The sequence below is a fragment of the Nerophis ophidion genome, linkage group LG16 (assembly GCF_033978795.1).
Source record: "Nerophis ophidion isolate RoL-2023_Sa linkage group LG16, RoL_Noph_v1.0, whole genome shotgun sequence".
Classification (NCBI taxonomy): Eukaryota; Metazoa; Chordata; class Actinopteri; order Syngnathiformes; family Syngnathidae; genus Nerophis; species Nerophis ophidion.
The window spans coordinates 21515052-21528959 of record NC_084626.1 but is presented as its reverse complement, the minus strand read 5'-3'; the positions used below and the strand labels follow the sequence as shown (position 1 = coordinate 21528959).

General features: G+C 38.9%; 1 protein-coding gene across 2 annotated transcripts in view; it reads left to right on the top strand.

Moving 5' to 3' along the window:
• Positions 1-13908, top strand: part of slc38a3b (solute carrier family 38 member 3b) — a 69474-nt gene that overhangs the window by 19604 nt on the left and 35962 nt on the right. The window contains exons 2-5 of one of the 2 annotated variants that reach the window (XM_061874649.1): positions 8874-9003; positions 9138-9158; positions 10151-10232; positions 10298-10413. In XM_061874649.1, the coding sequence (XP_061730633.1) occupies positions 8900-9003; positions 9138-9158; positions 10151-10232; positions 10298-10413 (323 nt within the window). In that variant the 5' untranslated portion in view covers positions 8874-8899. The remainder of the gene's footprint in view (positions 1-8873; positions 9004-9137; positions 9159-10150; positions 10233-10297; positions 10414-13908) is intronic. The other variant, XM_061874650.1, reaches the window with a different exon arrangement.

Sequence of the window (13908 nt, the reverse complement as noted above, 5' to 3'; positions counted from 1 at the left end):
TATATGGATGTTATGGACCTGAGGAGCGTTCATGGCTCTCTCATTTCTGTATTTTAGATCCAAATCTCATTCGGAACTTCCACTCACTCCACTCCACCCGGGTAATCTAGAGCAGTGGTCCCCAACCTTTTTGTAGCTGCGGACCGGTCAACGCTTGATAATTTGTCCCGTATTTGGTGTTTCTTAAGGCGGAGCCACTTTCCCACACCTGATTGCAATCAGGCATTCATAAGCCCTGCTGTTGTTACTCTAGTCACCGTATTGTTCCTCTGCCATGCCTGCTCTGGGTCCTTAGCCTGTGTAGGTTTGTTTGAAGTGAGTTTTTTCTTGTGACCTTTTACCAGTTTTTTTTCAGTTGCTTCGCTTCATTTTTGTATCTTGTTTTCATGGCAACTTTATGTTGTCGTTTCTTTTTGTTAATCATTTGGACTTTGAGTTTTTTCACACTTGTGTCCTCCCTTTGTTAATAAATCTTTTTTTACTTTAGACTTTTGCCTGAGTCTCTGCTGTGGGGTCCAAATACGCCGCCAAACTGGCTTTTGACAGCTTTGTTGCAACCACCTTTTGTTCGTGAGGTTTACAAGTCATTTTTCATCTAAAACGGGACTATAACAAGATTTTAGTAGTCGGCATCTCAATGACAGCAGACATTGTACAGTAAGTGAGGTTTGCTCTCATAAAGTCTGCAATGAGTCGAAATCAATAATGTAGTGGGGGAAAAAACTAACATTGTGATGCATTTTTGCTTAAAATTTATTAAAATATATAGATATTAAATGTCATTATCAGTGTGCCCGATCGTATGCTTTTTAACAAAATTGTCTAATACTAATCAGCGGATGATGGATTGGCACATCCATATTTGTAAACACAGTATTGGATATACTGGAAGGTTGTTTTTGTTTTTTTACATTACATTTTGGCAACTTATACTGCAATTAAAATGTTGTTGTTGCCCATTGATCTAAAATACTTGACACTTTCAAACACCTTTCAAATAAGTATTGAATTAAAAAATACTTGGTGTTAGTTGTTTATTATTTTTGTGGTATGTAACAAGACTTGGTCAAATTCATAGGTATCGACTACTGAAATTCTGGGATCGTAACAACCTTAGTTTCTGTTCTTAATTAGTTCTATAACGAGAGCATTTGTAGTGGTAAACATATACGATTTTGGTAATACTTCAGTATGGGGAATATATTCACCATAAATTAGTTGCTTGTTTACATGCAAATTAGTTAAATATTGGCTCTTAATTAGTCATTATTAAGTACTTATTAATGCCATATTCTGCATTGCCCTAACCCTCTAACCCTAACCCTAACCCTAACCAAATAACTAAATTAAGTCTTTGTTACTTAGAATATGTTCTCCTAGTGTCCAAATAACTCTAAATTAAGTCTTTGTTACTTAGAATATGTTCCCCATACTAACGTGTTACCACAATTATATCTGGGAATATTTTCTCCAATCAGATGTTGCAAATGTTGTGACAATTGTGTGTGGGCCAGAGAACAAGTTGATGTTTGATTGAGTTATGTCAGGTTCAATGCACAACAGATTCCAAAGAACACAAGACATGACTATTAAGCAGATTATTTCTGACTTGTTGACAGTTCAAGCAAACCTCACATTTCGGTCTGTATTGACCTGATGTGGATTACTAATAAAACATGGAGTTGAATTTAGAATTTTTAAGATTGAATGACCTAAGATGTGAAACGTTGGCAGTAGGAGATTTCAGGCAGAAATTTAAACCCAGATCTTCAGACTATACGTCTGACACGATAACCACTTTGTCACCTTGCTGCTAAATAGTAGCTGTATGTTTGGGTCTATCCTATTTGTGGAGTCTCACAGGGTTCAACCCCCTGCCCCTATGTTGTTTGCCTAACATGCACTTGTATTAACCACAGGACACATTTACATGTTGGAATTTGGGAGGAAGCTGTAGTACCTGGACGATGATCTCCAACCCCATATTTTAAATTGAAATCATAAAATGTAATCCTCATAAAAACAAACAGATTAACATCAAAGTGTGTAGACAAAATCATGATTTGATGTGATTTAAATACAAGTGTTTTTCAGCCTGGATTTGAACATTGCCAACGTTAAAGCCTGTCTTACATCTTCTAGAAGACTATTCCAGATTTTAGGAGCATAAAACTAAAACGCAGTCTCACCATGTTTGGTACTGACTCACCATAGTAGGAGACCACTCCCTTAGTTTCTTAGATCCCGAGATGGTTTACATGGTTCTAACATGTCAGAGATGTATTTTGGCACAAGACCATGAACAGATTTGAACACAAGCAGAGCTGTTTAAAAGTCTATACTTTGAGCAACAGGACACCCGTGCAGTAATCTAAGCACTGCACTAATATGGTTGTATTTCATGGTTTTAGTCAGAACTCTAGCAGCAGCATTCTAGATGTACTGAGGATGTTTTACAGCTCGTTTAGAGAGCCCAGTGAAAAGGCCATTACAGAAGTCTAACCTGCTGGAGACAAAGACATAGATTTGTCTTTCTAAGTCTAATTTAGACATTATTCCTCTGATTTTGGCAATTATTTTCAGATGGTAAATATCTGCTGATGTTATTAAATTAATGTGGTTGTTAAAGTTAACTCATTAACTAATTCTTACATCTAGATTTCTAACCTCATTATTAGGTTTCCGGGAGAGAGTCTAAAGGTGATCAATTATTTAGCTTTGCTTCTGTGGGCTGCAGAGAATGATTTCAGTTTCGTCTTAGTTTAGCTGAAGAAATAGGTTTTCCATCCACGCACTGATCTGTTTGATGGAGCAATAAACTGAATCAAAAGGGCCGGCGTCAGAAACACGCATATTTGAGTGTCGTCTGCATCGAGCCCTGAGGAACCCCACAGGTGCCCAAAAATCGCAGGTTTCATATGCGCCGATAGTTGTTCAGAACTGTGGCATCAGGTATGCTGTTCTTCAAGAGGGTCTTAATGCCTGCAGTTTTAAGGCCTTTGGAAATGACAAGTGAACAACCACATCCTCCAAGCAATGTAGTATCTTCGCTAGCAGTTAATGTCCCTCCACGGTACAAAGCCATTTCTACGTCAGCAATCCTCACCTCCATCGCGGAAAAATATTAAATTCCTTACATGTATCATTATCACTGGTAGTCGAGGAATAGATAAATATTTTACACTACACATCATGGGAAGATGTGCTAATCGCAAGCTAGAGCTATTGAATATATCTGATTTTTTTTCCATCCAAACAAAGAAGTTCCTCTTCCATCTTTTTGGCACCAATGACTCTTTGGGTTTTGTTGATTTATCTACCAGTTATTTCATGTGATGTAAAAATACTACCATAGAACAGCAGTTTTGCTGCAGTTGTATTAGCTGCAGCCCAGACAATAGAGAATTATATCGTATGATAGACATTTTTATTTGGTATTATGATATGATAATATCACACTGCACTAGGTGTGTCCATCATATTATTAATAATGCTCAACTTATTTTTACACTTGGATGACAGTGAAGTTATTTCACGTGTAACATGTAAGAAAGGTATTAATGATGTAAGAGTGGCTGTGAAGGCATGTTTGCATTCCAATTTGGGCTGGGCGATATATCGATATATTCGATATATCGCGGGTTTGTCTCTGTGCGATATGGAAAATGACTATATTGTGATATTCGAGTAAACGGTCTCACGCAGTTGCTTTTAGCTGTGGGCATTACAATACATGCATTTCCCACTCTTTTTTGTCTCTCCTAACAGAGACTTAAAACAACCGCACCTTCTTACATATTTGTGTGCAACGTCACATGCTCCCACGGAGCAGACAGGTAGAGACATGGTAACATTAGCTGTGATGCTAACGGTGCAGTGCGGGTGGTAATATGAGAGAGAAGGTGTGATTCTGGTAACAAATGAAGGAAGAATTAGATCCCAAGAAAAACAGCACAGGGTCCATCGTCTGGCGGTGGTTTTGCTTTAAAGGGGAACATTATCACAATTTCAAAAGGGTTAAAAACAATAAAAATCAGTTCCCAGTCGCTTGTTGCATTTTTTGAAGTTTTTTTCAAAATTTTACCGGTCACGGAATATCCCTAAATAAAGCTTTAAAGTGGCTTATTTTCGCTATCTTCGAAACCACTATCCATTTCCCTGTGACGTCATACAGGGCTGCCAATACAAACATGGCGGTTACCTCAGCAAAATATAGCGACATTAGCTCGGATTCAGACTCGGATTTCAGCGGTTTAAGCGATTCAACAGATTACGCATGTGTTGAAACAGATGGTCGAGGTATGGAGGCAGATAGCGAAAACGAAATTGAAGAAGAAATTGAAGCTATTGAGCGATTAGCTATTGACGCTATTCGGCCATAGCGTGGGTGTACCTTAATGAAGTGGCCCATAGCATGGCTGCCTTATTAGCATCGCCGGTAAAATGTGCAGACCAAACGATCAGGACTTTCGCATCTTGTGACACTGGAGCAACTTAAATCCGTCGATTGGTAAGTGTTTGTTTCGCATTAAATGTGGGTATCTAGTTTCAAATGTACATACAGCTAGCGTAAATAGCATGTTAGCATCAATTAGCGTAGCATGTTAGCATCGATTAGCTGGCAGTCATGCCGTGACCAAATATGTCTGATTAGCACATAAGTCAACAACATCAACAAAACTCCCCTTTGTGATTTCGTTGACTTAATCGTTGCAAATGCATCTGCAGGTTATCCATACATCTCTGTGCCATGTCTGTCTTAGCATCGCCGGTCAAATGTGAAGACACTTTGGTACATTCAAATGGAGTCTGGCGGGCAGATTTTTTGCCAGTGGTGCAACTTGAATCCCCCCCTGTTAGTGTTGTTACACCTTCCGACAACACACCGACTAGGCATGATGTCTCCAAGGTTAAAAAAAATAGTCGAAAAAACGGAAAATTACAGAGCTGAGACCCGGTGTTTGTAATGTGAAAATGAATATGGCGGGTGTGTTACCTCGGTGACGTCACTTTCTGACGTCATCGCTAAAAGACCGATAAACAGAAAGGGGTTTAATTTGCCAAAATTCACCCATTTAGAGTTCGGAAATCGGTTAAAAAAATACATGGTCTTTTTCTGCAACATCAAGGTATATATTGACGCTTGCATAGGTTTGGTGATAATGTTCCCCTTTAAGCGGGAAGATGTTGAACAATTATGCGGCAAAAGCGTTGCTACAAAAAGTAGCACCACTGCTAATGTAGCATCATTTATAAAGTCACCCGCTAGAGAATAAGGAGTGCTTGGAACTCCGCATGTCAAAATCTCCGTTCGGTGCCACACCAACAAAATGCCAAGCAACTATTTTTAGATCAACACCGTATCAAAAAAATAGTCAACAACAGAAGGAGATAACGTCCTCAGTAACCTACCACATAGCGAAGGACATACACTATTTGATTTCCTATTATGCAGCTCATTTTTATTTAACAGTTTTTTAAATATCTTGTGTGACATCATGCACAAAAGTGCAATTTTTTTCTTTTAAACTATAGTAGTGGGGTTCTGTAAAAAAAGTGCACTTTAATTTAGTGTTGTTTTGATATGTCATCTTAGTGACTTCATGCACAAAAGTGCACTCATAGCTTGTTTTAAAATGTCTCTGACAATCTTCTACTTTCTGTTTTGGAAGTGACATGAATATTTGAGCCACTGCTTAAATAACTGTTTAATAAATACAGTTTTGATAAATTGACTTAGTTGTGATTTCCTTCTCTGCATAAAAGTTTAAAATAAGCATATATTAATGAAGTATGGAGAAGAATGTTTTAATGTAGACACAGAATCATCATACTGCTGTGATTATATGCATCAAGTGTTAATTCAAGGCTAAGGCAAAAATATCGAGATATATATCGTGTATCAGGACATGGCCTAAAAATATCAAGATATTATTTAAAGGCCATATCACCCAGCCCTAATTCCAATGATACACATTTGTATCAGTGATTTTGTTGCCATTGCTAACACCCATGTACTCGAAGATGCTGCTAGCTCGTGACACCCAAAAACTCAAACAGACCTTGACATTTTTGTTTGCACTTGATTGCCTGGTCGGGAAATCAAAAATGGGACACATTTTGCGACTCCAACCCTGAGACGATGGCAGCAATGTGAAAGCTGTTGAGGTGTCGGTGAATGATCTTGAAAGTCATTGTTTCATCACAACACAAGAAGCGAGTCATTGCAAGGCAGACAACAAATAATTAATGAGTCATTAAACAATATTCACAATTAAACATTTACTACCTTGCTTTTGAATACAGTATTATGTGCAGGGTTTCCCACACATTCATTTATTTGTGGCGGCCCGCCAGAAAAGAATTAAGGCCGCCACAAATAAATAAAAAATTAAGAAAAAAAAAAGAAAATATATATATATATATATATATATATATATATATGTATTTTTTTTTTTCTGGCTTTTGACTTGCTCAACCGCTCATAAAAGCAAAGGGACTCTGTCTGTGAATGGAGCTTGTAGTTACATATTATATAAATATGTAAATATTATATAAATATGTATATAAATATGTACATAAAGTGTTGTAATTATATTCCAACTCCGCGTTCTTCTTGGTCATCGCCGCCACCGCCCGACCACACCACCACAAATAGATGCCTGACCTATGGGAAACACTGATGTGTGCACCTTTAGATGTAAAATAAAGATTCCGCAAGTCTGTGATAAACTCAGAGACTGACTGGCCCCACCTCGGTAGCATGAATGCTAAAATGAAAACAAGAGACAGCAATGTATTTCCCCATTAAGAAACATATACTCCAATCTAATTACTGCCTGAACAACAAAGATATTCACTTGTGAACATTGAACCTCAAGCTGTGCTGTCTTAGACAGAGTGATCAAGGAGTCCGAGACGAAGATGTTTTTACGGAGCGTTCAAGGACTGCTGAACAGAGTAGGAAATAATAAATGAAACAAAACAGTTTATTTGTTAAACTTTCATTTAAATACATGTTATAGTGTTACAGTACAAACCAATATTCAAAACATCCATCCATCCATTTTCTACCGCTTATTCCCTTTTGGGGTCGCGGGGGCGCTGGCGCCTATCTCAGCTACAATCGGGCGGAAGGCGGATTACACCCTGGACAAGTCGTCATTACAGACTATTCAAAACAATGAAAGTTTATTTATTAAAAAAGATAAAATACTGAGACAAAACACTACCAGTGAAGCATAACAAACAAAACATGCAAAATAGTGGGTTTTCCCACAGCGTGTGTATTTATTTTAGTTATTTCAAAAATAATTTGGTCAAAAGATTTCAGTGTCTTTATAAGTGCTTTTTGTGCACATTCATCAAAACCACGGTAAGGATACCCGTGATAATTTTGGTCACAATAACCGTGATATGAAATTTTATTATCATGCATTTCTAATATTGACACAATCATTATTGTGATCCTTGACGGTAGTAGCACCGTGATCTGAGACCGCATGAGTGGTGCCGGCACTCGGGAGTTGTGGTTCATTGATGGAAAGATGAAAGTGACATGGCCACTGTGCTAAAAACACCACCATCCATCCATCCATTTTCTACCGCTTGTCCCTTTTGGGGTTGCGGTGGGTGCTGGAGCCTGTTTTAGCTGCATTCAGGCGGAAGGCGGTGTACACCCTGGACGAGTCGTCACCTCATCACAGGGCCAACACAGATAGACAACATTCACACTCACATTCACACACTCGGGCCAATTTAGTGTTGTCAATCAACCTTTCCCTAGGTGCATGTCTTTGGAAGTGGGAGGATATTGTGTCTTACTGACCAAAATGGAATAAAATCAAGTAAACACCTGTGTGACATCATCACACTGAGGCAAGTAAGGAAGAAAGGAAAAGAAGAAGGCAAGAAAGGACTATTGAAGGAAAAGAAGGGAGCAATGAAGAAAGGGCAGGAATGAAGCAAGAAAGATCACAAGAAAGGGAGGAATTAAAGAAGAAAGGAAGCAAATAATGAAATAAAAGGAGCAAGAATGGAAAGAACGTAAGGAAACAAGTATGGAAGGAAGTACATAGGTATAAGAAAGGAAGAAAAGGACGCAAGGTAGGAAGGAAGTGAGCAAAAATGAAAGAAAAGAAGGAAAGTACCGGTAGGTAGGAAGTAATTAAGCTATTTAGTAGCTAAGTTTTTATATAAATCGGTGAATATTTAAGTAAATAAGTAATTTAAAAGGTAAGTAAGTAATGAAATTAGTAAGTAATTGAGGTAATAAGGTGTATAACATGTAGTTTCATCAGTTAGTTGAAGAAGATTTCAGTAGAAAAATGTTTATATTCATGTTTAAGAGTATCAAGTCAGTGTTAATAGAAATACTTGCAATCATTATTCATACTTGTAACAATATTACAATGTCCTCCTAATCCTTTATCATGTTATGTCAATACAACTGGTCGAGACAGACGGCTGCCTAACAGAGACTTCGTTCTCTTGACTCCGGGTTTGCTCATTTGGGATTCAGGTGCTTGTCTTTCATGTCTGAGGTTGGAGGGTTCTAGACCTGCTCCAAATTATATTTGAAACAGCTATACCAGCTGCACACTGACTACTCTAAAGTACATTCACTTCCTAAATTATTGATGTCCTGTCAAAAATATGGTTACTGAAATGTGAGGGGTTTACTTACTTTTGCGAAACTCTCCAACTGGTCTTGGCTGGCCCGCCCATATTGCAGAGCACTAAAGTAGACAGTGCCAGGTTACCATGGTTACCATAGTATGCTATTCTTCTTATTTGAAGCTTTTCCTGATGACATTGCTCCATATTAAAGAAGTACTGCATGTGGGTATAACTTGCGTGCTTGGTCCTTTCAGAGACTTTGTCCATCTTTGCTGTGTTTATGGAACATTCTCAGTCGGAAATGAACATCTTGTCCAACGGGAAGAGCTACGACCTCGTAGACGATGTGGGCGTGTCCATGAAGACGCCGCTAGAGGATGATCAGTGAGTGTTTGCTGTGCACAAGTCAACACAAGCATGTTATGCATCAGTTTGTTGTTGAAGATGAGCTTGTTAACAGCTTGCTTATGTTTTTGATGCATGCTTACGTTTGTGCTCAATGGTGGATCCTTGCACAGAAATGCCACTCAAACAGTCAGGTATGACCGCTCTGTACGTTAACCTAAAACTGAATGCTATTAGCTAGGGGTGTAACGGTACACAAAAATTTCGGTTCGGTACGTACCTCGGTTTAGAGGTCATGGTCCGGTTCATTTTCGGTACAGTAAGAAAACAACAAAATATAAATGTTTTGGTTATTTATTTACCAAATTTGTAAACAATGGCTTTATCCTTTTAACATTGGGAACACTATAATAATTCTACCCACGTTAATCCACATTAAACTGCCTCAAGTTGTTGCTTTGATTAAATAAAATGACAAAACCTTTCTTCTACATATAAAAAGTGTAACATTAAACAGTTTCAAGTCAACTCATCATGCTTAATTTATTACAGCATTTGGGAAGCCTGTAGTTGACTTTTATTATACACACAAACACACAACACACACACACACGCACACACACACAGCCAAATGAGCTAACCTAACGCTAAAAGCTAATTAGCCTTCACTTCAATCCAGAACTATGAGAGCGCTGAGCTGCAGTTTAACTTTCTAGAAGGTCAACGGGCTCATAGTGATGTTTGTAATAGTTGTGACTGGGAAGTGTTTTTTATAATTTGGGGAGTGTACGATGTCAGCTGCTCACCTGCTAAACACATATCTGCTCATCTCGACGCCGGAGCACTGACTCCATGCTTTCTGAATACGCACTGCTGATTGGCTGTTACATCGCTCTGAATACGCCCTGCTGATTGGCTTTGTATGTAAGAAATCAGATGGTTGTGTGGGCGGGACAATGCTGGGTGCTCATTGCTCAGACAGAGGCAGAAAGCAGAGCAGCTTGTTAAGACTTAAGGTTACAATCTCGTTCGATACACCCTCGTACCGAACCGAAAACCCCGTACCGAAACGGTTCAATACAAATGCACGTACCGTTACACCCCTACTCTTAGCATTGTAGCTTGTTTTAACGTTCATATGATAGGGGCGTAGAAATAATGATGTACTGCAACTATGTCTTGTTAGGTTTGATGACCCTGATGGAGGATTGGAGAATGAGGAGTTCTTGCCAAGTGCAGATGGAAAGAAACCTGTGCACTTCACTGATGTGAGGGATTGAACACAAGCTAAAGATGTTCATTCTTTTTAACTTACACACTTTATATGCTTTAGTTTGAAGGCAAAACCTCCTTTGGAATGTCCGTCTTCAACTTGGGTAACGCCATCATGGGAAGTGGAATCTTGGGACTGGCGTACGCCATGGCCAACACTGGCATACTCCTCTTCCTGTGAGTAGGACCTCTTATGCTCAATCCCTTATTTAACATGAGAGGTGTGGAGACACCAGCTTGAGAAAATAAAGTCAAACTGATTTTTTGGAGCTCAAAAGTATCAATTCAACCTCAAAAATGAAATTATTGATACAGTCTTAAGAGATATACACAATTTTTCTTCTAACAAACTAACAGGTGTTGTAATACGATTAAGCAAAGAAATCAAACAAAGCACCAATATGATTCAGTTTAAGAGAATGTTCAAACGACAAGTGTTCACAAAGTACAAAGAAGAACAACTATGACGAACAGCTTGAACTTTTTTTTTTTTATTGATATAATTATTTATGGACAGTGGGGCAAAAAAGTATTTAGTCAGCCACCGGTTGTGCAAGTTCTCCCATTTAAAAAGATGACAGAGGTCTGTAATTTTCATCATAGGTACACTTCAACTGTGAGAGACTGAATGTGAAAAAAAAATCCAGGAATTCACATTGTAGGAATTTTAAAGAATTTATTTGTAAATTATGGTGGAAAATAAGTATTTGGTCAACCATTCAAAGCTCTCACTGATGGAAGGAAGTTTTGGCTCAAAATCTCACGATACCTGGCCCCATTCATACTTTCTTTAACACGGATCAATCGTCCTGTCCCCTTAGCAGAAAAACAGCCCCAAAGCATGATGTTTCCACCCCCATGCTTTACAGTAGGTTTGGTGTTCTTGGGATGCAACTCAGTATTCTTCTTCCTCCAAACACGACGAGTTGAGTTTGTACCAAAATGGATACATGGATGAAACAGCAGAGGATTGGGAGAATGTCATGTGGTCAGATGAAACCAAAATAGAACTTTTTGGTATAAACTCAACTCGTCGTGTTTGGAGGAAGAAGAATACTTACAAGAAGAAGAATATTTACAAATAAATTCTTTAAAATTCCTACAATGTGAATTCCAGAATTTTTTTCCCACATTCTGTCTCTCACAGTTGAAGTGTACCTATGATGAAAATTACAGACCTCTGTCATCATTTTAAGTGGGAGAACTTGCACAATCGGTGGCTGACTAAATACTTTTTTGCACCACTTTATTTAATATTTCTTTACTTACTTACGGTATATTATTTAATATTCATTTATTCACTGTTCTGTTACAAACATAGAACAAACAAATGGGATACAATTGCTATGATATGAAAAGGGGTAGGATTAAATAAACTGTGCTTCATCCTACTCCTTTTTGGACGTGCTATGAGGAAACAACTGGAAATATGTGATTTACTACATTGTATCCGTAGCATGTCTGAAATAAACTGCAAGTGAATGAATGAATGAATGAAAAATTACAAAGACAAGATAAGACAAAAATCAAATATGGTGATTAATTGTTCAATAGATAAGCAGTCACAGGTGTCAGCTGTTGGGTGTTCGTCCATCTGCATCTTGGGAAAACGACCTCCGCGAAACTATTTACAAGTCGCGGGAGTTCCTCTAATATCCATTTTCTACCGCTTGTCCCTTATGGGTAGCGGTGGGTGCTGGAGCCTATCCCAGCTGCACATGGGCGGAAGGCAGTGTACGCCCTGGACAAGTCGAATATCCTTTATTCAAAAATAGAGATTATTTAGTGGGGCAATCGCATTGAACAACATTCGTATCCGCGTTAATTGAACCCAGTTGGAGCTGGGACACGTTATCTTTTTAGTGAGTTAAATTTTATTAGCAAATCATTTCAGTGGGTGGAGCTACTGAGGGGAGTCCCTTGTTGGGTTAGCGATGCTACTGTACAGAACAAATATTTAGGATCGTTTTTATTGAGGCGGATGGGATTCGAGTAGTAATTAGTTTTAGCTAAGGTAAGCGAGCGTTTATAAGTTATTAAACTATCACTCCATGCTTGATGGAAAACCTCAAGTTTAGTCGCATGCGATTTGCGTTCCAGCTTTCTACATGATAGTTTAAAGGCCTACTGAAATGAGATTTTTGTTATTTAAACGAGGATAGCAGGTCCATTCTGTCACGCCTGTAAGTCTGGTTTTATGTTTCATCATGTTTTGTTTTGTTTTCTGGACTCTTGTTCCGTTTTTTCACTTCCTGGTTTGTTTTTGTTACCATAGCTACTCATTAGTTCCCACCTGTTTCCCCTAGTCACGCCCCGATCATCAGCCTCTCACACCTGTTTCTAGTTACCACGGCCACTATTTATGTCACTTGCTTTCTGTTTATCGTTCTGGGATTTTTGCATTCTGCTTCATGCCTGCATTTCTCGTACCAACCTTCACGCCTCGCCACACTGCTAAACCTTTGGACCACGCCACGTAAGATCCGTGTATTTTTTCGCGTAAGTGCAAGTTTTTGGTTTATTGAGTATCTTTGTTAGCATCTTTTGTTTATTTATAAATAGCCATGCCATTGTGCTGTTTTTGTTAAAGTTTTAGTATAGATTATTAGCCGCCACCGAGCGCGTTCTTTGTTTTGCCTTTTTGTATTTTAGTAATAAATAAAATGTACTTACATTCATGCCTGACTCGTCCCACATCATCCTTGCATCGAGGAAGCACAAACACCCACAGTTCCGGCATGACACATTCTATGTGTCATACTTGATCATTTCGCGATATTGCCATATTTTTGCTGAAAGGATTTTGTAGAGAACATCGACGATAAAGTTCGCAACTTTTGGTGCTGATAAAAAAGCCTTGCCTGTACCGGAAGTCGCAGACGATGACGTCACAAGGGTGAGGGCTCCTCACGTCCTCACATTATTTATAATGGGAGCCTCCAGCGGAAAGAGCTATTCGGACCGAGAAAAAGACAATTTCCCCATTAATTTGCGCAGGGATGAAAGATTTGTGGATGATGATATTGATAGCGAAGGACTAGAAAAAAAAAAAAGGCGATTGCATTGGGACGGATTCAGACGTTTTTAGACACATTTACTAGGATAATTCTGGGAAATCCCTTATCTTTCTATTGTGTTGCTAGTGTTTTAGTGAGATTAAATAGTACCTGATAGTCGGAGGGGTGTGTCCACGGGTGTCTCGACGCCAGTGTCTGAGGAAAGTTGACGGCAGCTGCATGGACGGCGCAAGCTCAGCTGATCTCCGGTAAGAGGCGACGTTTTACCACAATTTTCTCACCGAAACCTGCCGGTTGACAAGTGGTCGGGAACCATGTTCGCTTGACCGCTCTGATCCATAGTAAAGCTTCACCTCCGGGAGTTTTAAAGAAGGAAACATCGTGTTTGTGTGGCTACAGGCGGTAGCTTCCCACCTCCATCTTTCTACTTTGACTTCTCCACTATTAATTGAACAAATTGCAAAAGATTCAGCAACACAGATGTCCAGAATACTGTTTAATTGCACGATAAAAGGAGACGACTTTTAGCCGCAAATTTTGCTGCGTTAATATGTCCCCTGCAACCCGGGACGTCACGCGCACGCGTCATCATTCAGCGACGTTTTCAACAAGAAACTCAGCGGGAAATTTAAAATTGTAATTTAGTAAACTAAAC